At 46.5% G+C, this 27,917-nt stretch overlaps 1 protein-coding gene across 1 annotated transcript; it reads left to right on the plus strand.

Moving 5' to 3' along the window:
• Positions 1 to 2,475: 2,475 nt before the first annotated feature.
• On the plus strand, positions 2,476 to 27,917 carry hk2 (hexokinase 2). Its single transcript, XM_079363798.1, has 18 exons — positions 2,476 to 2,727; positions 3,424 to 3,586; positions 4,479 to 4,627; positions 4,760 to 4,879; positions 7,058 to 7,153; positions 9,069 to 9,168; positions 10,079 to 10,262; positions 18,849 to 19,010; positions 19,090 to 19,323; positions 20,181 to 20,485; positions 20,580 to 20,728; positions 22,827 to 22,946; positions 23,338 to 23,433; positions 23,554 to 23,653; positions 23,739 to 23,922; positions 24,562 to 24,717; positions 25,722 to 25,958; positions 26,227 to 27,917. The coding sequence occupies exons 1-18, from the start codon at positions 2,665 to 2,667 to the stop codon at positions 26,369 to 26,371; spliced, it is 2,763 nt and encodes a 920-aa protein (XP_079219924.1). The 5' UTR covers positions 2,476 to 2,664; the 3' UTR covers positions 26,372 to 27,917.

Consider the following 27,917-nt stretch of genomic DNA (forward strand, 5'->3'; position numbering starts at 1 on the left):
GATAAAATAGATAAAAACGTAACATGAGAAAAATATATTAAATGACACACATTATGAATAAGTATTTAATCATACTCTACATTTCTCCTTTCGTCCTTTAATTGCAGCCTAACTACGACAGTTCCAGTGCTCTTTATTAAATTGTGCAGTTTTGGAATACTTAAGCCGGTCCGCTATAGTCTACCAGGTTTTTTTCTTTAATTATGCCCCTTGTATTGCCCTTTTTCCTTAAAGTCTCTTTCACCTCTTCATAGAACTACATCAGGAGCTCTTGTTCAGCGGCCGTTAAATACGAAACGTGACTTTGTCCATTTTCACATCAGTGATTCTGTGAGCGATGGCGAGGTCTATTTAAAGGGATACTTCACCCATTTGCATGAAGCTTTGTATCATTAGAAACATGGTAGTCATGTTGAATGGTCATGAATCCAGCCCTCATTTTGTAGATCATCACACACACATCAAAGATTCACCTGGAAGTCCACGGCTAACATGCCTTTCTATTTAAAGGTTAATGTATGTGTGCCTACATACAACATACTGTGTGTGTGTGTTTATTATTCATTGTTAGTCACTGCCATGGCTTTGTTGCTTGATTTGTTTACCTATATGCCAATAATCATCATTATAATAATCCTACTTATGAAGCACGTTTAAAATAACAAGTTTACAAGGTGATTTGAAAAGTCAAACAAACAGGTGAATGTTAAGTAAGGAGCAGATCACAGCCTCACTGTCCTTCTGTTGTACCACTGAATCTTAAAATGAAACTAATGGAGTTCATTAAAGTTAGAGGAGCACATTACTTCCATGTTAACCCCTCACATGAGGTTAATGTAAAGAGTAGTCCTTTATGACTTAAAGCCTCATCTTAAGTTTTAAGTTCAATAAAAACAAGATGATTCTTAAATAACAGAAATGAATATCCTGATCGACACTACATGGCTTGATTAAAGGTCATGGGAAAGGTGAAGGTGATGTTTTTAGATGTCTTTGTTTAAGGTCAAGATTTCCCTTGTTTTTATTTTTGAAGCTGAACATGCCTCTCCTTTTTAAAGTCAGAGGAGTAAGTCGAGCCTCTGTAAGGTGACAGCTGGCTAGAAAAATAAGTGGAGACAAGAAGTGGTATTATTTTATGCTTCTTATTCAAAAGGGATGTCCTTTCTGTGGAGTATTCAAACAAGCAATGTGTCATTTTGCTAAATTCAATTCTCATAATAACCCTTTCCTGTCTTTTTTTCCAAAGCCTGATGGGCGGGTGGTGAACAGAGTGTCCAGGATGTGATGCGTCCCTCCTGATGTTTGAGGCTCAGCAGGGCCAAAATAAAGTTGAACAGAACTTTGTACCATTTTTCCCCTTTTTATACACTTAATAATTCACTTTGAGAACACACACAGAGGGGTTTGAACACACACAGGAGTTCATGTATTTTGAAATTAGCCCCCCTCATCGACACAGACAGGTGGTCCAACGGCACAAGATAAGAAACGAGAAATGGAGCAAAATACTGAATGGTGGTGAGGATTAAAAATATCCAATAAAATGCACATGGTAAGATCAAACTATGACAACAACACCTTGAATTTCCCTCGGGATCACTTGAATTTCCCTCGGGATCAATAAAGTATCTATCTATCTATCTATCTATCTATCTATCTATCTATCTATCTATCTATCTATCTATCTATCTATCTATCTATCTATCTATCTACCAATCTATCTATCTATCTATCTAACAAATAAAAGTTGAAGCAGAGATTTCAGTCAATCTTGCCATGTGTGAGAGTGAAACTATCCCTTTATGAAGGAGTGCAGCAGAACTTCCTGTTGTGAAGCATATCAAGAGAATGGACCATGAAAAATAGGCCTATTATACATATGAAGCTGTCGTACCATAGTGAAGGGACTCAGTGTTGAGAGAAACTTGCCTTCTATGGATGCAAACGTTGCTTTAAGTATTTATTGGCTTCACTTTCAATGTATTCAGATTTATGAAAAAGTTATTTACAATCATTTTATATGTATTCAGTAGAGGGATGAATAGGAGCGTGAGTTAAATCTGTAGTAAAGGCTATCTTCTCAGGAAAACATCTCGTTCAAAGTTTCCTCTTCAAATATCAAAGGTCAGTATTTAAGTTCAGTTAGTCTTCTTTCATATTTTAGGACAGAAAAGGTTTAAATCCACCTGCAATCCAAAACTGAAAGAGATTGAAGCCAACTAATACTTAGAGCAACGTTTGCGTCCATGGAAGGCAGGGATAGTAAGTTGCACGCGCGAGGTAAAAAACAATTCACCATGTCACCTCCAGGGCTCCATAAAAAACAATTCACCATGTCACCTCCAGGGCTCCATAAAAAATTAAACAGCAATAATAACGTTTTATTTTTGCCTGGCTGACGCAGAGTCTTACTACACAAACTTTATTTTAGCAGGAAACTGAGGATTATGTCACCGCGCCTTCTGTCAACTGACCAATCAGCGCTGTCAGTTCAGAATGACGTCACAGAACAACCAACTCCAGGAAGCTGGAAGTGACTTTTGGGTGCGAGTTTGTGTTTGTCTTCTTTGTTTAATTTCGCCGGTTTTTAGGTGACTGAATTGTTGTAGTTTTATTGTCGTGAAACGTTGAGTGAGCACTCAGCAGGACGTCACCGACTTTAAGATGTCAGCGTCGAGTTTAATGGCGAACTACTGTCCGGAGCAACACGACGAGGAGGCGCTGAAGGTGAGAGTGTAAAGTCTGAAACTTGTATATATGATGCTTTCAGACGGGACCTTTGTGCGTGTTTCTCACTGTACCTATAAAAAAAGTAAAGTAAAAGTAAAGCTAGGAGTCAGGCACGTAGCACAACGTGTCAAAGCACCGTGATGTCATCACGTCACCTGTGTGGTACGTGTAGGTAGATATGATCACATCAGTTTGTTAACATGTAGTAAAGCCTGTTTTAAGGAGGCTGCTGTAACAATCAGGACCAGCTGATCTCAATATGAGCATTCATATGAACGCACCATGAAAGTACGGTGGCTGGGAAGTGCAAACAGTGTTACACACTTTTACAAAGGCGAACGTTATGGACAAACACTTCTTTGAGCGCTGAAAACAATTTAGAGCTATGAACTGTTAACCTTGGCGTGACAGCGGAGCTTCTTTATGCTGATGACAGGATCTTTGGGGGCTTTGTTCAAGAATATCTTGAGCCAGCGATGCAAACAGAGCTGCTTTCACGCAAAGGTTTATTTTGCACATTTCAAACTACGCTCCTAACACACAGTGTATACCATAGGTCTGACAACAAACACTTCAGACACTGTTCAAAATCTAAAGCCCTTAGAAAGAACGATGGCCATGTTTTCTGTTAGTAAACCGCTGAACCCTCCTGGGCCCAAGAGTCACAGTTTCTCCTGTCTTTAAATGGTTCAGGTGGACAGATACCTGCCCCATCTTCAGCTGTCCGATCAGACCATCATGGATGTGTCTGTGAGATTTCGACGGGAGATGGACAAAGGCCTGTGCAGAGACACCAACCCTGCAGCCGCTGTGAAGATGCTGCCCACATATGTGCTCTCAACTCCTGATGGAACAGGTAACTTTCTGTACGTTACACCTGAACAAGGGCAGGTGCTGAGTGGAGCAAAAGACAACACTCAAAACAGAAGACGGAGGACTTTTGATGACTTTTCACTGGAAATTAATTGCACAGTTAACATTTCTTAAAGCACCAATCAGTGAGCTGTGTAGAGAGTGAAACGATGAAGCTCTCTCCCTCTGTGATCATGAAGGAAACATGCTGTGTTGAAGCTTCTCTGACAACAATGCAGCAGCCAGTATGTCCTCCTTCTAACTTTAGATTCTGCTCCTGAATGCTCTGGATTTGTTTGGACCAGAGAAGGTAGACGGTTTTAAGGCCCCCCACACGGCTGTTTTGGACGCCCCTCAGTTTGCCAGATATGAGAGCAGTTATCAGGTGAACAGGTGTTGCAGCGATGGAAGCGGGCAGTGGAACTGCTTCAGATAGAAGTGATTGTACCCGAGCTAAAAAGCCTCTGCATGTTTCTAATAAGCTCCAGCAGCAGAAAGCTGCTCAAACTAGGATCAATGTTGGAGATGAAACATGGAGAGAGGTTAGAACGCAGAAAGCTTTACAGACCCATGCAGAGCTGGCTAAACATTGAAGCTACAGTGTCCACCACATGCTGACCTGTGTGAGAGGAGGGGGCGGAGCCAGCTCTCTGTGATGATTAGAGTTTAGACTGCAGTACAGATTTTAAACACTAGGGGGCATACTGTTCCTTTACAGTTTATCAATCAATTGAGAGAATAGTTCACAAAAGTATCAAATGTAATTGATTGTTGTGGATAGAGAAGACTACTAGCTTAACTTCCTGTCTGTGACTCATTCGATTGTTTGATTGTCACTAGTTCTGAATGAGTAATATCTGAAACTGTATATTGTGTTTTTTTTTGTTTCTGTTAAGAACAAGGTGAATTTCTGGCCCTTGACCTCGGTGGCTCTAACTTCCGAGTGCTCCTGGTCAAAGTCATCAGTAACGGCAAGCAAGAAGTGGAGATGGAAAATCAGATTTATGCTATTCCTGAAAACCTGATGAGAGGCTGTGGGTCTGAGGTGAGAGGCATGTCTTCATCTGTGGTCACCCACCTGTGAGAGGACGCCAACATATACCTATATACTGTATATATATATGTGTGTAGAGAGAGAGCTTTTAACTAATTATGATCGCCCTTGTCTCTCCTGTAGTTGTTTGATCACATTGCAGAGTGTCTGGCTGATTTCATGGACAAACTGGGAATAAAGGACAAAAAGTTTCCTCTGGGCTTCACCTTCTCGTTCCCCTGTCAGCAGACTAAGTTGGATGAGGTGAGTTACTTTTTAACCACGGCTCGAACTTGACTGGCATTATTTTGTAAATCCACACGGGTGAAAACGTTGGCCAAGATAATAGGAAGATAATTTTTTAGTTTTCAGGATTCAAAGGAGTTAAAAGGATAAAAAAAGAGAAACATGCGAACAGGTCTTTCACATCTGCACTCCTGAAACTATTCAGACAGTTTCAGGAGGACTGCTCCTGGCGTGGTTGTTCACACATGCACCTCCCTGTCGGAGGTTTTCCTTATTGAGCACGAAGGGGGGGTTGGGGGTGAAATGAGTTAAGAAGAAGTAGCGGATGAAGCAACAGTGTCGCCTGTAATACAAGGCTATGATGAGAATGTGTGTCTTTCTATCAACACTGCGTGTAGTTGAACAGAATCCCAATCTGCACTGAAGAACATGGTGGAGAACAGGATCATCAACCTGTTTCCATAAAGCGGTTCAGTACGGTTCGACACGCACTTTGTGGCGTTTCCATTTACCGACCCGAGCGCCCTAAAAAAAAAATCACTGCATTCCGTTGATTGGTCGAAAGAATCGTCACTTCCCGTGCGACAGCTACCCCGCCATCTTGAAATGCTCTGTCGAGGGTTTTTTTTCGGCTGTATTTCTCACAGGATTCAAACGTCACTCCCACTGGCTCTCGCCTCATCAGTTCACTTGGACTTTCTGCAGAATAAATACGAGGCAGGAGAGATCAGAAGATATGGCAGTTCGCACGTTCAGCTCCTCCTGGAAGTGGCAGGAGATTTGTGCAGGGTGAAAAAAGCGCTAGTAAGAGCATGCAACGATCCTGCATGAGCAACCAGTCAGCCAGCGACAGCAACCTAACTGAACCTGTTTACATTACATTTGAACGAGGGCGGGGCTTCCTCATACTCCCCTCACCTCTCGCCATGTCAAAGTGTAATCTGACATCTGTGTTGTCAGCTTCCCCCAGCTCAGGGGGATTGGACTTTAAGGCACGCACAAGCAGCCGTTTCAGAGAGACATTTTTTAATAGAAGATAGCAGTTTGCAAAACAGGAAATACTTCAGCTGTCAAGAGCGTAGATGCTGTACCGAACGGTCTGATAGGCTCATGAGAATCGTTGCATACCTTGTTGACTCGCAGCACTGCGGCTTTCAAAGATGCACTCTTCATCAGGGATGCATAAGGTGTGTGCAAATCAGAGCTGAGGAATGGAACCAGCCCTGCATGCTTCACCAGACTGTAGGTATGAGACCGTGTCCATCCATATTTATGTGTACAGCAAATAAATTGTGTCTAAAGGGCCACTTGCCAGTTATCAGAGAGAACTAGTGTTCTGTCACGTCAGCCGTTATCTACCAGCTCGCTGTTTCTCAACTCGACTTTATTTATAAAGCGCTTTAAACAGCCGTCGCTGTGACAAAGTGCTGTACATACATGAAGAGCACGAAACATGAGTAAAACACTAACAGGGTTAAAACAATAAAAACACTAAAACAAGAACAGAGTCTCATGCTGGGTTGAAAGCCAAAGAATAAAAATGTGTTTTAAGATGAGTTTTAAAAAATGGACAGTGAGGGGGCGTGTCTTATGTGCAGTGGGAGATCAGCAGTGCTGTCTATTCCTCTGATAAAGCTCTGTCTTTTTAGCTAACAGGAGAAACTCCGGGTGAAGTCACACACTGCTCTTGTCGTGCTTTCACTGACTCGCCTGACTCGCTCGTGTATGTGTGAACGCAAACAGCCGGAGTCCTGCTGTTCTTTGACGCTGCGAGTTGGACTGAGCTGATGTGACGACGCAGCAGGATGAAATGAGGAGGAGTCATGTTTACATCCTGTGACTGCTACACGGTGCACGCCACCGCTACCACCTCCGTGCTCTCTCATGAACCTGCTGCGTTCTGTTTCCGTTTCTCCACCATGTTCTGCTCCACTCTTTGGTTCTGATTGTGATTCTGTTGAACTGCTCAGTGGTTAACACTGCTGCCTCACAGCGAGGAGGTTCCTGGTTCGAGGAGCGTCTCTGCGTGGAGTTTTGCAGGTCCTCTCCGTGCATGCGGCTTCCTCCCACAGCCCAAACACACGCTGGTTAGATGAGCTGGTTGCAGCTGGGATCTGGTCCAGATCATGGATGGATCCGACTGTTTATTGGGGGCGGGTCTCGCAGGTCTGTGATCTCTGTTTCTGCTTCCTGTAGAGCGTTTTGCTGTCGTGGACCAAAACTTTCAAGGCAAGCGGAGTGGAGGGGAAAGATGTGGTCAGCCTTCTGAGGAGGTCCATCAAGAAACGAGGGGTGAGTGTCTCCCAGGCGGCGTGGAGGTACATCATGTATTTGTAGGTTTCTACACAGAGGACACTTTTTGAAGTCAAGGTAATGCACTTAAAGAATGTTAACGTCAACGATAACCCGCACCGCTGCAGACTGAACATGACGCTGCATGTTGTGGGCGACAACAAAGTTTGACAATAGAAAATTAGTGAAAGAAAATGAAGCCGACGGTTCAGTTTATGTTAAAAAGGCCAGCTCAAGTTGGACTGTCCCAAACCTCCCCTACAACAGTGGTAGGTTCCGGCTCCGTAGTGTCTGTCAGTGTTTTGACGGAGAGAGACCGGAGAGTTTGAAGTTTAGTTTTAAGGATGACAATGTAACAGAAAGGGTGCTACTTTGTTCTTTTTCACGTTTTGTGTGCGTCCACTGAATGTGAGTATATTTAAAAGTTAATCAATGCTAAATCATCGAAAGTGAGAGTTAGCCACTTGATGTCTGATGTTTGTATGGATCTTAATGATCACGTGAGTTTCAAGTTTGTAATGAGCCTCTGCTTATTTGATTGCTTCATTGAATTGTTTAGTGCACCTTTCCAACATTATTTGTTATCTTAAGCATGTTATGTTGGAAGATAATGTTTAGTTTAGTTTCTTATACTGAAAGGAATTCGTTAGCTTAACACTTTGTATATTTCTCTTGTTTATTTCCTTTCAGAAACTACACACACACATACACACACACACACACACACACACACACACACACACACACACACACACACAGCCAAGAGATTTTACACATTCCTGTGTATGTACACCCTTTCAACCCATTAAACCATTATAACTGGAACCTGCGACTCTTGCGTGATTCACACAGTCAAACCAGTAGTGGTTGGATTTTTTTCTGAACCCAAGTTTTGAGAGAAGCCTCAGTCAGCTGATCTTTCTTTTAGTTTAAGTCGGACTAGCAGCTCAGTCGGTGAGGACTTGGGAACCAGGGAGTCTCTGGTTAAAGTCCGGGTGCAGACCAAGTCTGGAAATTTACCTGGTAGCTGAAGAGAAGACAGTTGACTTCCTAAGCACTGCCAAGGTGCCCTTAAGCAAGGGCACCATCAGCGCCAACAGCAGTGCCCTGTTCACAGACAGCAGCGTGGACCCCCCCCCCCCCCCCCCCCTGCTGTGTTTACAGAAAGCAAACATGCATCGGGAGAACTGTGAGCTGTGGCACATCCCATCTCCATCCCTGATTACAGTGGACCATTTGGTCCCTTCATCCAGACACGGATGTCTCTGCTCGACGCTGAGCTTTGCTGGCCACTGTTGGTGGACAGAAGTGATTCAGTTTGAACAGGATTATAGAGCAACGTTTGAGAGCTCAAATCCTCAACATCTCAAACCCCCCAGATAAATCCTTTTCAAACCCGAGATTCAGCCTCACCCAGTGAAAGATTTGCAGCTTGAGACGAATGTAAAGGTCCGGATTAGTCAGGATTGTGTTTCTCCCTCGTCTGAACCAACGGGGATGTTTTTAGTTCAGACACATGAGTCTCCTCTTTGTCTACAAGCCTCCCGATGAGGAGAAAAGTCCGCCCTCCCGTCTGCTCCACTTTTCAGAAAATGTGATCTACCCTTCATGACATCACAAAGGGCAGTAGCCCCTCCCCCAGGTGGGTGACACTCCCACAGCTAGGTGTTTGTTCTGCCCTCTGAGTCTGCCTTCTCACCGTAAACAATAGGACATGGAGCCAGAAAGCAGCGAGTACACCCGAGCCCTTCCAGAGAGGGGGTCAGACACAGCTCATTTACATATTTAAAGCTACAGACACACAGAAACAGCCTGTTCTGAGAATATAGTGACCTTTAAGGTTACAGGTGAAACAATATCTGATATTTGGTGTTTGGTTGATGCTGTTAATCGATACATGATTGTCTCTTTGCAGGACTTAAATATTGACATTCTAGCTGTGATCAATGACACGGTGGGAACCATGATGACCTGTGGCTTCGATGATCATCTCTGTGAAATTGGACTCATTGTGGGTGAGTCCGGTCTTTACTCTTTGGAAATCACTACCTACTCAGAGTCAGTCCAGAAGAGTAAGACCCGCCTCCCAAGACAGAGAGAGCGCATGTATTTAAATGAAGGACTTCATCCATCCCACCATGGATAAGAATAACAATGTTTTCCAGCTACTGACGGGGGTTTCAGCGTCGGGCATTCCCCGACAAGACGGGATATATAATCCTCCAGCGAACTCTGGCTCCAGCACAGTTGGTGCCTCAGGAGAGGAAAGCATGGGTGGCAGTCTTTTAAAATATATATAAAAGGAATGATTAACCCTTTATAAGACTGCACATTCACAGTTCTGACCGCCTGTTTCTGGCGTCTGTCTGCCATCTGTCAACGCCAAGGAGACCTCCCTGTGTGACCTTTCCTTCAGCCAGTCACAACGTGGCTTCCTGTCACATTTTTCCCCTCTTTGTTTTTGCCTTCAAGGATCTGTCATGTGCTCTGCTTTTAATGCTTTCTATGGATCCTACTCAGAAACTGTAAGGTGGCACAAGCAGCAGTGCTGTGAGGTCTTTGCATGAGTGCACCGGTCTCAGGCTGACACACTCTGGATTTTAAATCAAGACCAGCCAAGACCACTACGGATTGGCGAGATTTCCACGTCATTACTAAGATTAGGAGGGACACGCCGTAACAAGTAACTTCAGTGTATTTGTCCTTTGATATTCATCCCCCGGTTACGGCTACAACCGTCCGGATGTTGTTGTGCACAAAATAGCATATTTCAGTCTCGGTCTCGTTTAGTCTGGTCTTGACTACAACACATCCGAGTTGGAGTAAAAGACGCTGATGAAACATGGCGTGCGTGGACTCTGTGGAAATGGTGTTTAAATCTGGATGAATATTCATTCTTATTGTCCTTTGAATTCTTCCCTGAAGGAAACGGGACCAACGCCTGCTACATGGAGCAGATGAGAAATCTTGAGCTGCTGGATGGAGACGAGGGGCGGATGTGTGTGAATACAGAGTGGGGAGCGTTTGGAGATGACGGCGCCTTGGAGGACCTGCGCACTGATATTGACCGCGAAATAGACGCCGGCTCTTTGAACCCTGGGACGCAGCTGTAAGTGCCCGAGATTATCTGTCACAGCTTCAGAAGCCCTTTTCTCATTTGCACTCCTGAACACATCACCGTGTGGGTGTGAAGATGGTTTCATGTTGGAGTTAAATAGCACACCCTCAAAAAACACGGTGACTGGGTTTGACTCTACAGGAAGCGAGGACGAAGTATTCAGAGATCCAGAGTCTTATTAAAGACGATTCACCTCTGAAGAACTTCATGTTCAGACTCTGACACGTCATAAAGAAGATTATTTTTCACAGTCATTATCTCTCTCTCTCTCTCTCTCTCTCCCTCCCTCTCCCCTGTCTCTGTCTCTCTCTCTCCCCCCTGTCTCTCTCTCTGTCTCTGTCTCTGTCTCTCTCTCTCTGTCTCTCTCTCTCTCTCTCTCTCTCTCTGCTTCCGGTGTGTGTGAGCGTGAGTGGAGGTGGTGGTAGTGAGAGTGGCGCGGCGTTTGAATGGGTTTCAATTCCTGGTTTTTTGGGTTTTCCTCCTGATCTCTTCATCTGTCACGAGTACATGGTCAGGTAAGTTTATTTCTGTGTTTATTGCGTGTTGGCTGAGTGAACTGAGGTGTTTTCGGCGGGTTTTTCGGGAGGAATGGCGTCTTCCGAGACGCCACCTCCGTCTATCCGGCAGGGAGTTCGGATAGCCCCGCCGGATACTAACATCACTGTAGAGGAGGTTCTGCTGGCCGTCGGTGAGCAGGTAGGACATGATAAATGCTCCTTTGCATCGCGGATGAATAAAGCTGTGGTCGTGTTCTTGAAGGAGGAGGCCTACGTGTATCAGCTGATAGAGAGCGGTGGGATTGTCAGGGACGCTTTTGTGCAGATGTCCCCGCTGTCAGTCCCCTCCACGCGGATCACCGTGTCCGGTGTCCCGCCGTTTATCCCGGATGAGTCGCTACTGAGCGAGTTACGTAGGTTCGGCAAGTTTGCTAGCGGGTTTAGGACGGTGAGTCTGGGATGTAAGGATCCTAGACTGAAGCACGTGCAGTCTCTGAGACGGCAGGTGTTCATGTTCTTGGATTCACCTGCTCAAACTCTGGAGGTGTCTTTCAGAGTGAAATACGGGGATGGCTCCTACATGGTGTATGCCAGCTCAGGACAGTTTAAATGTTTCGAGTGTGGAGATGTGGGACATAAACGTGCTGCGTGTCCACATAAGAGACAGGGCGCGACGGGCGGTTCGCCTGTTGCCCGTGCGGCCCCCCCCGAGGCAGCTGGTGCCCTGAGCGGCGCTGAGCTGGCGGCTCGTGCCGCGCCGGGTGCCGCGCCGGGTGCCGCGCCGGGTGCCGCGGTGACGGATGGCGTCACCTCCGACGCTGCATCCAATGGCGCCGCGACCCTTGAGCCTGTGGCTTCTGGTGCAGCTGCGGAGCGCGTTGATGTGCGGGCCGGTATTAGTGATGAATCTATCCAGGCTGAGCAGCAGGCTCCTGCAGAGGCAGAAAACCCTGAGAGCTCTCAGTCTGCAGAGGCAGCAGCATCTGCGAGCTCTGCGGGTGTAGACAACATCAGTGAAAGTGAAGTGCTTCATAGTCAGGCATCATGTGAGAGAGAGGAGATGGACTGTGTTTCAGAGTCAGACACAGTATCATTGTGTGAAAGTAACAGGAATATAGATGATCTCTATTCTTTAGATGACATCAATAACTTCCTTGATGTTACTTTTAATAAACCTACACAAGTGAGGGATTACTTTGATAACACAGAAAAATTCATCAAATCTGTGACTATGCTGAAAAGACTGGTTGGTTTTGATGTTTTAGATGGAAAAAAACGTTTCCGCCTGAAGAGGCACATCGCCATTCTGAGGAAAGCTAAAGGAAAGAAAGCTGTCAGACCTGTTAGAAACAGCAGGAAAGCAAAATGATCATGTACCACTTGGTGTTTTCTTCTCTTCACTGTCCTTTGATTGTTTCTCTGTGCTTGTTAATCTTCTCACATCTTCCTATGCAGAACCTTAAAATAGGGTCTTTGAATATTAATGGTGGGAGCAGTGATTTAGGCAGAAATGGGAAAACAGGGGGTGCAAAAAAAAATACAGGGGGTGCAAATTTTTTTCAGTGTCACTCACGGCGGCGCGGCACGCCGGAGCGGAGGTTATGTGCTCCCTAACACACTGGTTTTGAATAAGTCTCTAAATGGTGCATTCTGTTTAATAAGATGCATTGTTACACATTTTAGTTTTCCCAAGCTTGATAATGTTGATTTACTGTACAGCCCCTGCCCTGACACACCCCTTTGTCATTTGACTGCAACTCACTTGGTTCATGTTGTCTAACCCTTTTGTTGGCCCACTACTTCTATCTGCACTTTCTTTAAAAAACAAACAAACACATAAATTCATAATATTACATGTGTCATCCAGTAATAATAGATCCCTAGACCTTGATAAGTCAATCATCCTTCAACATGTTCGAATGTGGCGCTGACCCGACAAGGTGGAGCTAAACCCTGCAGTCCGTTGATTGGTTGAAAAAATCGTCACTTCCCGTGTTACGTCGGTAAACAAAACTCCGCCGTGTTTAAAGCATTGAGTGTAACACAGCTGATTGTTTACGTGTGTATTTCTCCTCGCCGATCACAGCCTTCTCTGAAACAAAGCTTGATTGAGTTCTTGTAATAAAGAGTCACATGACAGTGACAGAGGAGATGACCTGCTGGATGTCTTCCAGCGTTGGTTTTGTTTATGTTGCGTTTTTCTCCTTTGTTGAATTCATTAGTTAGCGGTTAGCTGTTAGCGGTTAGCTGCTATCATATGACGCTATTTACATAGCGGCTATCGTCATCCGGCTGACACGCCGTCTACCAAATAGGGCACAGGTGGCTGTAGAAACGCAAACAGGATCAGGTTTAAGCTTTTCAGTACCGGTATTCGGCAAACATATTCTTTGCCAGAATTAGAATGTAGCCTAATCAGATATTCAGCGCACCTGTGTAGTAAGCACGTCTATTAAATGTAGATATTTGCACGGCCTAGGTCAAGCCGTGCAATAATTTCAAGGCCGTGTTTTTTTTAAATAGGCCGTGCAAAAAGCGGTTTCGCGGTAGGCTACCTAAATCTATGGGTGGGAGGGACAGACAGAAAAGAGCTTTAATTTCTGAAGTAGCTTCTCAGAAAAGGTTAGATGTGCTTTTTCTGCAAGAGACTCACACTAATCCAGCAGATGAGGTAGACTGGGGGTTATGGTGGGAGGGCCCACATACCCTGAGCCATGGCACCAGTCTCAGTGCAGGAGTAGCTGTTCTGTTTAGACCGACTGCAAACGCAACAGTTCTGTCCTTTACTGAAGTGGTGAAGGGTCGACTGCTGGTGGTTCAAGCTCAGATAGAAGGTTCTGTGTTTTCTTTTGTTAATGTTTATGCCCCAAATGAAGGACCAGCAAGAGTGAGTTTTTATGCCATGTTGAAAAACGAGCTGATCAATTATCACCAGGACCAATTAATTATTGGTGGTGATTTTAACTGCACTCTGGATTTTACCATAGACCGGACAGGGGAGGAGCCCCACCCACAGTCATCTCAAAGCCTTCATAATGTCATCTCACATTTAGACATGATAGACGCCTGGAGGACCAAACATCCACAGTCCAGACAATACACCTGGGTGAGGGCTAACAACAGGACGAGTGCAGCCAGGTTAGACAGGTTTTACATTTCTCTGAATCTCACCTCCAGATTAACTCACAGCAAGATCTCCCCAGTTGGCTTCACTGACCACCATCTAGTCACCATAGACTTGGTCAGCTCGCCAGGGAAGAGGGTTAAGTCTCACTGGTTTTTTAATAATAAATTACTTCAGGACAGCAGCTTCTGTCAGGGCTTTCAGCACTTCTGGCAGCAATGGAAAGGGAAGAAAAGCAGTTGTAGCTCATTGAAACAGTGGTGGGAGGTTGGGAAGACACAAATTCGTGTTTTTTGCCAACAGTACACCTCCCATTCAACTGCTAAAATCAAGGCAGCGGTTCAGGAGCTTGAGATCAGTATATAGAACCTTGAGAAAGGGTTAAATAGGGACTCTGATCCTGCTGTGGGCCGTCTGCTGAAGGACAAGAAGTCCGAGTTGAGCTCCCTCCTGCAGGAAAGAGTGAAGGGAGTGCTTGTCAGGTCTCGCTTCCTTCAGCTCAAAGACATGGATGCCCCGACGTCTTTCTTCTTTAATCTGGAGAGGTCGGTGGCACAAAGGATGACCTGCTTGAAGCTTCCAGGAGGAAGGGTGACCACAAGCCTGGACGAGATCAGGAGCCATGCCGTGGATTTCTATGCTGAACTCTTCGGGGCGGAGCAGTGCGACATGGAGAGTCGGGAGGAGCTGCTGGAGGGGCTTCCTCAGCTCAGCCCGGAGGAGAAAGCTGTACTGGACTATGAGCTGACTTTGGAGGAGCTGACTGCTGCTGTGAACCAGTTGGCTTCAGGACGGGCACCTGGGATTGATGGTCTCTCTGCTGACTTTTTTAAACGTTTCTGGAATATTCTTGGACCTGATTTGCACGCTGTTTTTATGGAGTGTTTTAAAACAGGATCTCTTCCTGTCTCCTGTCAACGAGCGGTACTGTCCCTGCTGCCCAAGAAGGGGGACCTGGCCTTACTTAAGAACTGGAGGCCAGTGGCCCTCCTCTGCACAGACTATAAAATACTCTCCAGAGCCCTGTCAAACAGACTGAAGTCTTCCTTGGGTATGATCGTGCACACAGATCAAACATACTGTGTGCCTGACAGGACAATCATGGACAACATTTTCCTCATGCGAGACGTTATTGATGTTTGTAGGTCTTTTAATAATGTTGATTTTGGTGTTGTATGTCTGGATCAGGAGAAGGCGTTTGATAAAGTTGACCACTCTTACCTGTTCTCTACTCTCAGGGCTTTTGGTTTTGGGGATAGCTTTCTGTCATGGATTAGCATTCTGTACAGTGGAGCTCAGTGTTTGGTGAAGACAGGGGCCGGGCTGAGTCGGCCCGTCCCTGTGCAGCGTGGAATCAGGCAAGGCTGTCCAGTTTCAGGTCAGCTCTACAGCTTAGCCATTGAGCCTCTGCTGTGTAGGCTGAGGGACCGTCTCAGTGGTCTCTCTTTACCCGGGTCTGTGGATCCTGACCAGCCCCTGATTGTCTCCGCCTATGCGGACGACGTTAACATTTTTATTACAAGCCAGGGGGATGTCAAATGTCTGCAGGACGCCCTGTCCCTGTACGAAAAGGCCTCATCTGCACGGGTGAACTGGTCCAAAAGTGAAGCACTTCTGGTGGGACTTTGGAGGAATCGGACAGTGCCCAGTCTGCCTGGAGGACTTCAATGGGGGAAAGAGGGGCTGAAAGTTCTGGGAGTGTTTTTAGGCACTGAGGGTTTTCAGGTAAAGAACTGGGAGGGTGTTAAGGAAAAGGTGTGCGCGAGGTTGTCTCGATGGAAATGGTTGCTACCTCAGTTGTCATATAGGGGAAGAGTCCTCGTTGTCAATAACTTGGTCGCCTCGGCTCTCTGGCACAGATTCATCGCCGTGACGCCACCAAGGAGTCTGATAGAGGACATTCAGAAGGCTATTGTGGATTTCTTTTGGTCTGGAAAGCACTGGGTGCGGGCTGCATCTCTTTACCTACCAGTGGCGGAAGGGGGACAGGGACTGATCGACATCCAGTCCAAAATCGCCTCCTTCAGACTCCAGACTGCACAAAGAGTCCTGTACGATTGTGGCCCAGCTTGGCTCGATACAGCTCGACTGTTGCTGAGGAGAGCTGGGCGGTTGGAGTATGACAAACAGCTTTTCCTTTTGGAGCAGGAGAAGGTGGATTATACTGGACTTACAAGTTTTTACAGCTCTGTGTTGCAGGCATGGCGGGTTTTTAAGATTGCACGAACTTCTTCTGAAAGACCCGGAATGTGGTTGTTTGAGGAACCTTTGTTTTTTAATGACTTTCTGCCGAGTCAGGCGTTGCAGTCCGCTAGTCTACGTGCGAGCCTCAGACAAGCTGGCTGCACCAAACTGGGCCACCTCATGAAAATGACGAGTACATCTGTGGACAATCTGAGAGCGAGGAGCAACATCACCTCTGTCAGGCTCATCAACAGGGTGGTGAAGGAAGTCTGTGCTGCCCTACCACAAAGCCTGAGACTGTTTGCAGCGGACCGAACTCTGTGGGACCAGTGGACAGAAAAGGGGGAGTACAGCTTCCCGCGTCTGCTCATCACCCCAGCAGTGGGGGAGTGGCAGGAAGGAGGGGCCAGCTGCTGTCTTTCACAACCCCTCAGCTGGACACTTTTAAGGAGCTGGGGAAGAAACCACTCTACCACGTCTGCGTGAAGGTTTTGAACCTGAACTCTTTGTCCGGCCAGAAAGAGTCGAGGTGGGCCGAGTTTTTTGGCAGAGGTGTTTTCCCCGAAAGGCAGCTGGAGGCCCCTGTACAAGATGCCCGTTGAAAAGCGGACAGCAGACCTCCAGTGGAGGGTCGTACATGGGGCAATAGCTACGAACAGATACAGAGCGCACCTGGATCCAGGGGTGGGAGACCAGTGTCTTTTTTTGTGGTCAGACTGAGACTTTGATTCACTTGTTTGTACAATGTCCCCGACTATCTGCACTGTTTGGACTTTTAAAAAGGTGGGCTCAAGGGTTCGGGGAGGTGTTCTCTTTCAGTCTGTTCATCTTTGGCCCAAAGTACTGTGCACAGAAGAAGAGTGAGCACACGCTAATAAACTTCTTGTTTGGTTCTGCTAAGTTAGCCATTTGGCTGACTCGTAAGAATCGGTCTCTGGGCGTGGGCAGCGTGGAGCCGCTGTCAGTTCTGGAGGGCTTGTTAAAAGCTAAGCTAAGAGTGGAGCATGCCTATTATAAGATGATGGACAATATGCGGACATTTTGTGAAATATGGGCTGTTGGGGGGGTTCTGTGTTCTGTGGGGCAGGATGATGAGTTCACTATACATGTATGATTGAAGTTATTTTTCTTTGTTGTTGTTTTTTTCTGATTTGACGGTTTTGGTTATTGTTGTAAAGTAGTTTTCTGCAACGGTTTATTAAAGGGATTTTGAAAATCAAATCAAATCTCTCTCTCTGTCTCTCTCTCTGTCTCTCTCTCTCTGTCTCTCTCTGTCTCTCTCTCTCTGTCTCTCTCTCTGTCTGTCTCTCTCTCTCTCTCTCTCTCTCTCTCTCTCTCTCTGTCTCTCTCTCTCTCTCTCTCTCTCTGTCTCTCTCTGTCTCTCTCTCTCTCTCGAGCGTTTTCACTGACTTCATTTAGGAGTTTCTCGAGCTGACATCAGAGCGCAGCAGGATATAATCAGTCACTAATCAACACAGTGACACAGAGGAACAAGCAGCCATGCACCACACACACACACACATACACACACACTGACACACACACACACACTGACACACACACACAGTATCAGCACACTTCAGGGTTGGGATTAAAGCTCAGTTTATATAATACTTAGATTTAGACTTAGGCTGAACTTTATTGATCCTTTTGGGATGACTCCCTCAAGGAAATTTAGGTTCCAGCAGCATATACAATAAAAATAAAAATGTAGCAGGTAACAAAAGGTAACAATATAAAGAATAATATAGCATAAATAATAGAACACTCTTCCGTTGGAAAAAATATACAAAAAATATGCATGGAAGAAGCAGAAAAAAAAAAGGCTATGATTATCGGTTGAGATTATTATTGCACATACAAGTGAAAGTGTCCATGTGTTATTGAAGGAAAGACGCTCCAACTCCTACCCCTCTGTCCCGTGTGCTCTAGTCCTCCTCCCCCCAAGTGAGGAGTTGTAGAGCGTGATGGCATGATGGACAAAGGAGTTCTTAAGTCTGTTGGTTCTGCACTTGGGAAGGAGCAGTCTCTCACTGAACTTATAAGCATTGACCACCTCCACCACTGTTCCTTTAATGGTAGTGATGTGAGGAGCCGGGGGCTTCACCTGGAGTCTGTGACCATGTCACCACTGTTCCTTTAATGGTAGTGATGTGAGGAGCCGGGGGCTTCACCTGGAGTCTGTGACCATGTCACCTTCGCTGCAGGCAGGCTGTGTCGCACTGTATTGTAAAGTCATCTAAGACAGGACCATGGAGGAGGCCGACGATCGCAGAGTCATCAGCAGCTCTTAGGATGTCTGTTGTCATGGCGACTGTGACAATCGTCGGTGTACTGAATGTAGACAACAAACCCCTCACCCCGACTCTCTGAGTTCTGCAGGTTAATAAATGGAGGATCCAGCCCACCAGGTTAAAACCTCAGTGAGACGTCTTTTAAAAGCTTGTGGACCAAAATGTGAAGGTAGAATTGTGTTAAAAGCAGACGAAACGTCAACAAATAAAATCCTTGCATGCGTTTCAGAAGCTTCAAGATGTCTGAGTATCGGGTTGAACAGAGCCTCGCTGGGCTCTCTGTTTACACCAGGAGCACCCACACAGTGAGACTTAATGAAGAAGTGTCATGCAGTTATTGAGAAGTGTGAAACACATCGATGACACTCTCCAGGGTAGAGTTTGGATCAGTGTCTGCGAGTCGCAGGTCGATGCATAATCAGTGTGTGGAGGGCTTCTCTGGTGTGTGACGGTGGGTTTCTGTCTTGGCTGCACGCAGGTTTGAGAAGATGATCAGCGGCCTGTACATGGGGGAGATGGTGCGTGTCATCCTGGTGAGGATGACCAAAGACAAGCTGCTGTTTCGAGGAAAGACGACGGCTCAGCTGCTCACAACCGGCCGCTTCAACACCAGCTACATCTACAGCATCGACTCCGACAAGTAAGAGCTGATTCACAAAGTGCTGCACGCGTGTTCTGCGGGTCAGAGTTCAGCAGCTCCCCCTCTGCTCTCTGTGCAGGGAGGAAGACGGCCTGCTGAGTGCTGAACAGGTGCTTCGGAGCCTGGGCCTGGAGCCCTCGGTTGAGGACTGCGTCGCCACTCAGAGGGTGTGTCAGATCGTGTCCACGCGGGCTGCACACTTGTGTGCTGCGACTCTCGTGGCGGTGCTGCGGCAGATCCGTGATAACAAAGCGGCGGAGAAGCTGCGCACCACTATCGGAGTGGACGGCTCTGTGTACAAAAACCATGCAGAGTAAGTGTTCCCGTGTGTGTGTGTGTGTGTGTGTGTGTGTGTGTGTGTGTGTGTGTGTGTGTGTGTGTGTGTGTGTGTGTGTGTGTGTGTGTGTGTGTGTGTGTGTGTGTGTGTGTGTGTGTGTGTGTGTGTGTGTGTGTGTGTGTGTGTGTGTGTGTGTAAGCGAGCGAGCGAGCAGGCTGCAGGTTCAAGTGCCCATCTGCTAAATAGAGCGGAGCAGATCTGAACCAATAAAACAAGTCTGACGAACCTGCGTGTCGAGGGTTCGATCCCCAGCAGCTACATGTCCAACTTGTCCTCGTGAAGACGCTGAACCCCGAGTTGCTTCTGCAGCTGTTTGAAAACACGTACACAGATGTGTGTTAGCAACATGTTAGCTGATTTAATCATGAAGAAAAGTTTTATTTTTTTCGCTGTTAATCCTAAAAAATTCAAACGAATCATCGCTTACGACGGAGGCGGGCCTCTACACTGGCCGCCATTTTACGTGTGACTTTTACACCACTGGTGGCGTGCGTGTGGATCTGTGTGTAGTTTAGCCACCTGGCTAACATTTCATGTAAATACTGTGGCGTGTGTTAAAGAGCATAGCGCAGGTTAAATTGTTTAGTAAATGAACACACATTATTTTTTCAATGGGCTCTGATTTAATTTAGAGGAGGAAGTGGCTGTTTTGGGGTTTTTTTTCAACAAAGCGTCATATGACGTAAGGGAGTGGTGTCTGTCACTCTGCTTTGATCGGCTCTATGTGTTCATGAATGAATGGAACCACGTGGTGAAAAAGCAGGTGATCGTTAAAGGTAACCGCCGAGGCAGACGGCGAGCACTTCATCAGATGTTTCTTTCTTCTGTTGAAGGTTTTCCCGGAGGCTCCACAAGATGGTGCGGCGACTCGTGCCGGACTGTGACGTGCGTTTCTTGACATCGCCGTGCGGCAGTGGGAAAGGTGCCGCCATGGTAACGGCAGTGGCCTATCGTCTGGCGGCTCAAAATGCTGAGCGGCAGAGCATACTGGACACGCTGCGTCTGAGCAGCGAGCAGCTGCTGGAGGTGAAGAGGCGACTGAGTGCAGAGATGGTGCGAGGCCTGTCGAGGCAAACCCATGAACAGACGAGCCTTAAGATGCTTCCCACCTACGTGAGATCCACACCTGATGGAACAGGTAGCTTCATTGGACTCACGCTTTTCACCTGCTTGTTGCTAACATACACGACACACCTGTTTAGGATTATTGTTGTTTTTTTTGTCCCTCTTAGAGAATGGCGACTTCTTGGCGTTGGATCTTGGTGGATCCAGCTTTCGGGTGCTGCTGGTGCATTTGAAAAGTGGAAAGAAACACACGGTGGACATGCACCAAAAGATCTACAGCATCCCCCAGGAGACCATGCAGAGCACGGGGGAAGAGGTGAACCGTCTCTCAGGGATGCATTTAGTCAAGCTCAGCAAAGCTTGTACTGCAGCCACCCGCCACTAGTAGGCGCTGTAGCCCCCGGTCAGAGGCTGCTGTCCTCCGGCTCTGAGGCCGTCCTTTTGAATCCATGTTCGAATATTCAGACTGGGGGGCGATAAGACTAAGAATGTGATCACTGGATATCAATAATTATCATGATAAATGTGAAATCATTGATTCTTTGAATGTAAAATCTGTGTGAGAAGCATTTCTGTAAAAAAAAGAACCAGAATCACTCATTTGTCATTAAAAATGTACATTAGCGCCCCCCTGTTTCCCAGTGTTCGGACGGTGTAACTACAGTATCAAACAGGATTTATTATGTAGAAAAATGTACATCTTGATAGTTATTGTTATTGTTTTGTCGCCCAGACCTGCACCTGCTAATACCTGTGTGAACCAGGAACCTCTGCACGCTGGGAGTGCTTGTTCTTATCAGCAGGATCATACTGTGAGGAAACATAGAGCTGCACTCGATACCGATCAGGTTGATAGGCTCGTGTTTGTGGGAAGTAATAATAAACACATTGACTTCAGCTCATGCTCTGAGTGTGGGCTCGTAAACGCCAAGAATAGAGAGCGAGCGGGGAGACGGGGAGGCTGTGATTGGTTCATCAGAGAGCAGGGAGGCTGTGATTGGTTCATCAGAGAGCAGCGAGACAGGGAGGCTGTGATTGGTTCATCAGAGAGCAGGGAGACAGGGAGGCGTGTGATTGGTTCATCAGAGAGCAGGGAGACAGGGAGGCTGTGAGTGGTTCATCAGAGAGCAGAGAGACAGGGAGGCCTATGATTGGTTCATCAGAGTGCAGGGAGGCTGTGATTGGTTCATCAGAGAGCAGGGAGGCCTGTGATTGGTTCATCAGAGAGCAGGGAGACAGGGAGGCGTGTGATTGGTTCATCAGAGAGCAGGGAGGCTGTGATTGGGTCATCAGAGAGCAGGGAGACAGGGAGGCCTGTGATTGGTTCATCAGAGAGCAGGGAGACAGGGAGGCCTGTGATTGGTTCATCAGAGAGCAGGTAGCCAGGGAGGCTGTGATTGGTTCATCAGAGAGCAGGGAGACAGGGAGGCGTGTGATTGGTTCATCAGAGAGCAGGGAGACGGGGAGGCTGTGATTGGTTCATCAGAGAGCAGGGAGACAGGGAGGCGTGTGATTGGTTCATCAGAGAGCAGGGAGACAGGGAGGCTGTGATTGGTTCATCAGAGAGCAGGGAGACAGGGAGGCGTGTGATTGGTTCATCAGAGAGCAGGGAGGCCTGTGATTGGTTCATCAGAAAGCAGGGAGGCTGTGATTGGTTCATCAAAGAGCAGGGAGGCTGTGATTGGTTCATCAGAGAGCAGGGAGACAGGGAGGCGTGTGATTGGTTCATCAGAGAGCAGGGAGACGGGGAGGCTGTGATTGGTTCATCAGAGAGCAGGGAGACAGGGAGGCGTGTGATTGGTTCATCAGAGAGCAGGGAGGCCTGTGATTGGTTCATCAGAAAGCAGGGAGGCTGTGATTGGTTCATCAGAGAGCAGGGAGGCTGTGATTGGTTCATCAGAGAGCAGGGAGACAGGGAGGCTGTGATTGGTTCATTAGAGAGCTGGGAGGCCTGTGATTGGTTCATCAGAGAGCGGGGAGACAGGGAGGCTGTGATTGGTTCATTAGAGAGCAGAGGGCCTGTGATTGGTTCATCAGAGAGCAGGGAGACAGGGAGGCCTGTGATTGGTTCATCAGATTGGTACCTCGTGGCAGACATTGGTTGAAGTTTTTACAGGTTTACAAACTGATACAGATGATGGATTTACTTTGTTTCTTTTTCAGAGAACCTGAGTTATTAATGTCTGTCAGGACCTAAAGATGACTTAGACCAGAATCTTAAAAAGTCTATCTGGAAAAAAATTACGAAAACCTGCCTTTAAGTTAAAGGCGTGTACAAATGTATTTGAAGGCTACGTGTCATTTGTTCAGTTGATTTATCAGCACGATCTGTTGTGTTACACATAAAAACCTTTTCTAATGACCTGAGTCATGAACGTGTTTTTAATCCTGCCGTGCTGTTTCTCTCTGCCCAGCTGTTCGACCACATCGTGAGCTGCATCGCCGACTTCCTGGAATACATGGGCATGAAAGGAGCGTCCTTACCTCTGGGATTTACCTTTTCCTTCCCCTGTCATCAAAGCAGACTGGATCAGGTAATGTTTCAATCACAAGAGATCACATCTCTCCTCCTACACACACTACAGAAGCATGTCTCTGAATAACAGAGTGCAAACCGGGATTCATGAAGTATATAAAGAAAACAAACAGGTGAGCTGCAGGTGAAGCGGCTCGTTTGGAAAGTGAAGTTAAATGTCCCATCACTGTGTGCACACTCAACGAGTTTGTCGTCGTTGTTTCATGTAGGCTACAAACGTAGCGCTCACGTTGCCATGTAACGTTTGTTTGCTGTCTCCATGGCAACAGCCCCGTGGACGACGTGTGGCTTTACACGGAGTGACTCGTGTTCTCCAGACAAACGCTCGCTACACGTAGGATTGGTGCACACGCTGACTCGCACGTAATCACTGCGGTCCGTTCTCACAGGGCATTCTGCTGAAGTGGACGAAGGGCTTCAAGGCCAGCGGCTGTGAGGGCCAGGATGTCATCATGCTGCTCAAAGACGCCGTCCGCCGCAGACAGGTCAGTACGCATCAGAAACAGGTTTGACAATCAGTGAAGCGTGTCGGATGTTGTGAGGCATCTAAGAGTGGCGTTCTGATACAGATTCTATAGAAATGAGTTTGTTGTCGCTGCTTCCAGGAGTTTGACTTGAACTTTGTGGCGGTGGTAAACGACACGCTGGGGACGATGATGACCTGCAGCTACGAGGACCCCAACTGTGAGGTGGGACTCATCGTAGGTAAGTCTGCTCGGCCGTCACCGTAGCCTCCGTGAGCCGCTCTGTAGGCACGCGTGTAACACCTCCCCGCCTGTGTGGATCCAAGGCACGGGGACCAACGCCTGCTACATGGAGGAGATGAGGAACGTGGAACTGGTGGAGGGCGCCGATGGGCGAATGTGCATCAACATGGAGTGGGGAGCGTTCGGTGAAAATGGAGAGCTTGATGACTTCTGCACCGAGTTTGATCGCATCGTCGACGAGAGCTCGAACTACCCTGGGAAACAGAGGTGAGAGAGAGAGAGAGAGAGACAGACAGTGGTGAGAGAGACAGACAGTGGTGAGAGAGAGAGACAGAGGTGAGAGAGAGAGGGAGGGAGAGGTGAGAGAGAGAAGCAGACAGAGAGACGGAGAGATAGAGGGAAACAGAGAGAGAGAGAGAGGGAGGGAGAGAGAGAGGGAGACAGAGAGAGAGAGAGAGAGAGACATAGGTGAGAGAGAGAGAGAGGGAAACAGAGAGAGAGGGAGAGAGAGAGAGACACAGGTGAGAGAGAGAGAGAAACAGACAGAGAGGCAGAGAGATAGAGGGAAACAGAGAGAGAGGGAGGGAGGGAGAGAGACACAGGTGAGAGAGAGATAGGAGGGAGATCACTTTGTGGGAGTTTTCTGTTGACAGTTGGAGTGTGATCTCTCTCAGGTCTGATACAGTGTGAGCTCATTGGTCGTGCACTCGAGTTGTGCATTGTAAATTATTCACTCGTACAGTGTGAGCTGACCTTTCTGCATTTGGGAAGCTTGCGTTCATTAAACCAATTAGTTGGAGCTGTTCTGATTTGTGTTTTTATTCCCTTCGGCTTGATGATAACGTTTTGTCTCATCTGTAGTTTGTTAATGTTCCAGCTGTGATTTCACTTTGTTTCCACTCTCAGGTATGAGAAGATGATCAGCGGCATGTACCTGGGCGAGATCGTGAGGAACGTGCTCCTGGATTACACCGCCAAGGGCTTGTTGTTCAGAGGCAATGTGTCCGAGCGGCTCAAGACGCGGGGAATCTTTGAGACCAAGTTCCTGTCTCAGATCGAGAGGTGACCTTTCAATCTCTCAAAACACCCAAGGTGTACACACACACCTGTGCAGCAGAGAAAACACACGTGCTATCTAACGGAGAGCTGTAAACAGTTTAGGAGCGTCAGAAACAAAGTTTTGACCTTGTAGAAGTTAGTGTTGATTCTGTCCGTTCAGAGGAGGCAGTGCAAAGGAGCAAAGATTAGCATGAAGTGAAACCAGACATGATTAGAGTGACCAGTGCTAATTAACTAAGGTCATTACCTCTAACAGGTCATCTTAATGGGCTATGATTCACTTTTTTACACAACAGTCATCCAAACATTTTAAATGACTTTTTTAAAATGTTATTTATTTTTAATTTCTGCTGCATCCCTGACCTCTGGGATTTCCACTGTTGTTAGCATAAATCACTGTTATTATTGTTAAATTAGCACGACAGCTATTAATCAGGCCACTTAACTCATAACTTTAAACAAGTCAGATGTCAATCAATTCACAGGTTGATTAAACAACAACACTGGACATTAATACAGTTTCAAATGTGTGTTGTCCTTTTTTACAGGAGTAACAATAATAATAATACATTTTATTTATGTTCGCCTTTCAAAAGACCAGAGGACACCTTAAAGCAGAGTCAAAAACAAACAACATAAAACGTAAAATGTCCGAAAAACAAATTCAAAAATGGATGGAAGAGGAAAAAAAAAAAAAAAACGATTTGTGGAATAAACTGAAATGAAACAAAATAAATTGTCAAACATTTTTAAATGAAGTGCACCAGAGAAAGAGAGGAGAGAGAGTTGAGTTGGGAATCGACAAGTTGAACATCATAATTCCAGTTTGTCATGCTGATGAAGTGCTGCACTGTAATCTGTGGGCGTGTTCGCATTTTTCAAAGATAAATTATAGCCAAAGACTCCACATCAGAAGTCGATCATAAACTTAAAGAATCGGGTTAAATGCAAGTTACAGCTGCAGTAAAGATCGCCTCCTCCTATGTTCCTCCTCTCTGATCTCAAAGGGACCGGCTGGCGATGCGGCAGGTGCGCTCCATTCTGCAGCACCTGGGCCTCACCAGCTCCACGTGCGACGACAGCGTGCTGGTAAAGGAGGTGTGTAGCGTGGTCGCCCGCCGCGCGGCTCAGCTCTGTGGCGCTGGTTTGGCAGCGGTGGTCGACAAGATACGAGAAAACCGCAACCTGAATCAGCTCTCCGTCACCGTGGGAGTGGATGGCACCCTCTACAAAACCCACCCTCAGTAAGATGTTTCTCCTCATCATAATGGACCATACAGGAAGTGCAGAGACCTTATCCAGCCTCCTGCACCCTTCAAACACACAGTTTATAAACTCCACCAGCAGGGGGCTCTCAATCAGAGCAGTAACACAAAGATGATGTTGAAGCGGGGAATCGTGGGAGTGATTCTCCCTGCTACCAGGGGGAAGGTGCTAGCATTGTGTCGGGTGCATCAAATGCAAAAAGATCACGGATGAGATGCTTTAATCTGTGGTTTGTCGTCTCTTTAGCTTCTCCAGCGTCATGCAGGAGACCCTGCAGGAGCTGGCCCCACAGTGCCAGGTGACCTTCCACAAGTCGGAGGACGGGAGCGGGAAGGGAGCGGCTCTGATCACAGCTGTGGCCTGTCGAGTGCAGAGCGAAGGCCAGCACTGAGTCTCCATGTCTGATAGTGTCTTTGTGACTGATTCTGTGTGTCCCTGTGTTTCTAACTTATACTTTCAACTTGTGTGTTGATGTCGCACCTTCTGAGAAATACGACTGTTACCATTGGGGGGGATTTTTTTACGCCCTTATTTTTGGCACCTTCAAACTCCCATGTTTTCTCCCAGCGGAGGAGTTTTAGTTTTAATAATATTTGAGTCAATTTTCCAAACATCTGTAAACATGAGTTAGGATTATCTGTACGGCAGCTTTACAACATTAAAGATCACAAAGTGCTTCAGGGTCCGATGACCAAATCACCAAATCCAAAAAACCTTCACGCTGGAATCTGCACGTTTGACTGTAAATCTGTCCTGTTACCATGGCAACCAGCTACACCACCACTCGTGGCTGTTGCAAAACCTTTGATTTAACTAGAAACCTAAAATGCTCCATGTTCATTTGAAGTATGTTGAAAGTGAGCCGAGCCGTTTTTTATACCTGCTCCAAACAGCAAAATGAAAGTGACGTGCAGGTCGCTGAGCTGTTTCAGGTCCGTCGGGGTTTCTGCATCAAAACACGCTGCAAACAGCACGTTTCTAATAAAACGATCGTGATGTTGTCAAAGTCGATTTTAGTGTCACATCATCGTTACTGTCGCCGTTTTTAACCTTTAACCTTTTTGCCTTGTTTGACTTCACATCTGATTCTTCTGCAGCCAAAAACATTTTAGCTTGATTCAAAACACGGCCGACTCTTAGAGCGTCTGCCGTTGATGAGAGAAGCCGTGCTTGAACGGCATTGACACATTATGGAACCAAATACAAGTCATGCAAAACGTTACTTTGTGCGATCACAGGTCGACAGCGTATCCTGCAGGGAATCCGAAGAAGGAAACAGAAAGAGAAAAGAGTCGGGCGTTAGAGGCACTCCGGAGCTTCAGCGGGGTTTAAGGGACACTGGAGGAGAATCTGTGTTTCACTTTGTCTTTTATTTTGCCTTGTAGGTTTGAATTCATTAATTTATTTTAGTAAATTAAATTTAGAAATGAAGCAGATGATCATTGATGTCCAGGTTTGGAACTGAAATTAAATGAATTTACTGACTCAAAGCTCGGTGGAATCCAAACCATCAACCCCGACATCCAGCTGTGAAGCGTCCACGCGCTCTTAGAGTCGAGGCCATCGAACATTTCCAGATCAAAGTCGTTCATTTAAGGTAATAAGTACATTTAGGAGATTAAATGATAATCTTACGACTTTAATCTGGAGATCTCAGATTTGTTCCTCTTAATGTGTCATTAATTCTCAGTCGTAGAAAAGGGAAGAAATATGGAGTCATGATTTAACTTTCTCTTTACTGAATGAAATCAACAACGTAAAGTAGGATTAGTGTGATTCCTAAACTGAAACGTGTCCTTTCTCGATGCCACAAGTTGTTTCCTGTTTTCATTATTTAAAAACGGACTAATCTGTTTCCTGTCTCAATATGACCACCATCACCTCACAGTGCGGCAATCATCAAGCAAAAGCATTCACAATAAAGGTCTTCTTCCTTA

This window comes from Symphodus melops (genome assembly GCF_947650265.1).
Source record: "Symphodus melops genome assembly, chromosome: 1".
Classification (NCBI taxonomy): Eukaryota; Metazoa; Chordata; class Actinopteri; order Labriformes; family Labridae; genus Symphodus; species Symphodus melops.

Bases quoted from the DNA above. Each gene is read 5' to 3' on its own strand.
- hk2 (XM_079363798.1), top strand. From the start codon at position 2,665: ATGTCAGCGTCGAGTTTAATGGCGAACTACTGTCCGGAGCAACACGAC. The intron at 3,587-4,478 runs GTAACTTTCTGT...GTTTCTGTTAAG, and splicing joins CTCAACTCCTGATGGAACAG to AACAAGGTGAATTTCTGGCC. The intron at 23,654-23,738 runs GTAAGTCTGCTC...TGTGGATCCAAG, and splicing joins TGAGGTGGGACTCATCGTAG to GCACGGGGACCAACGCCTGC.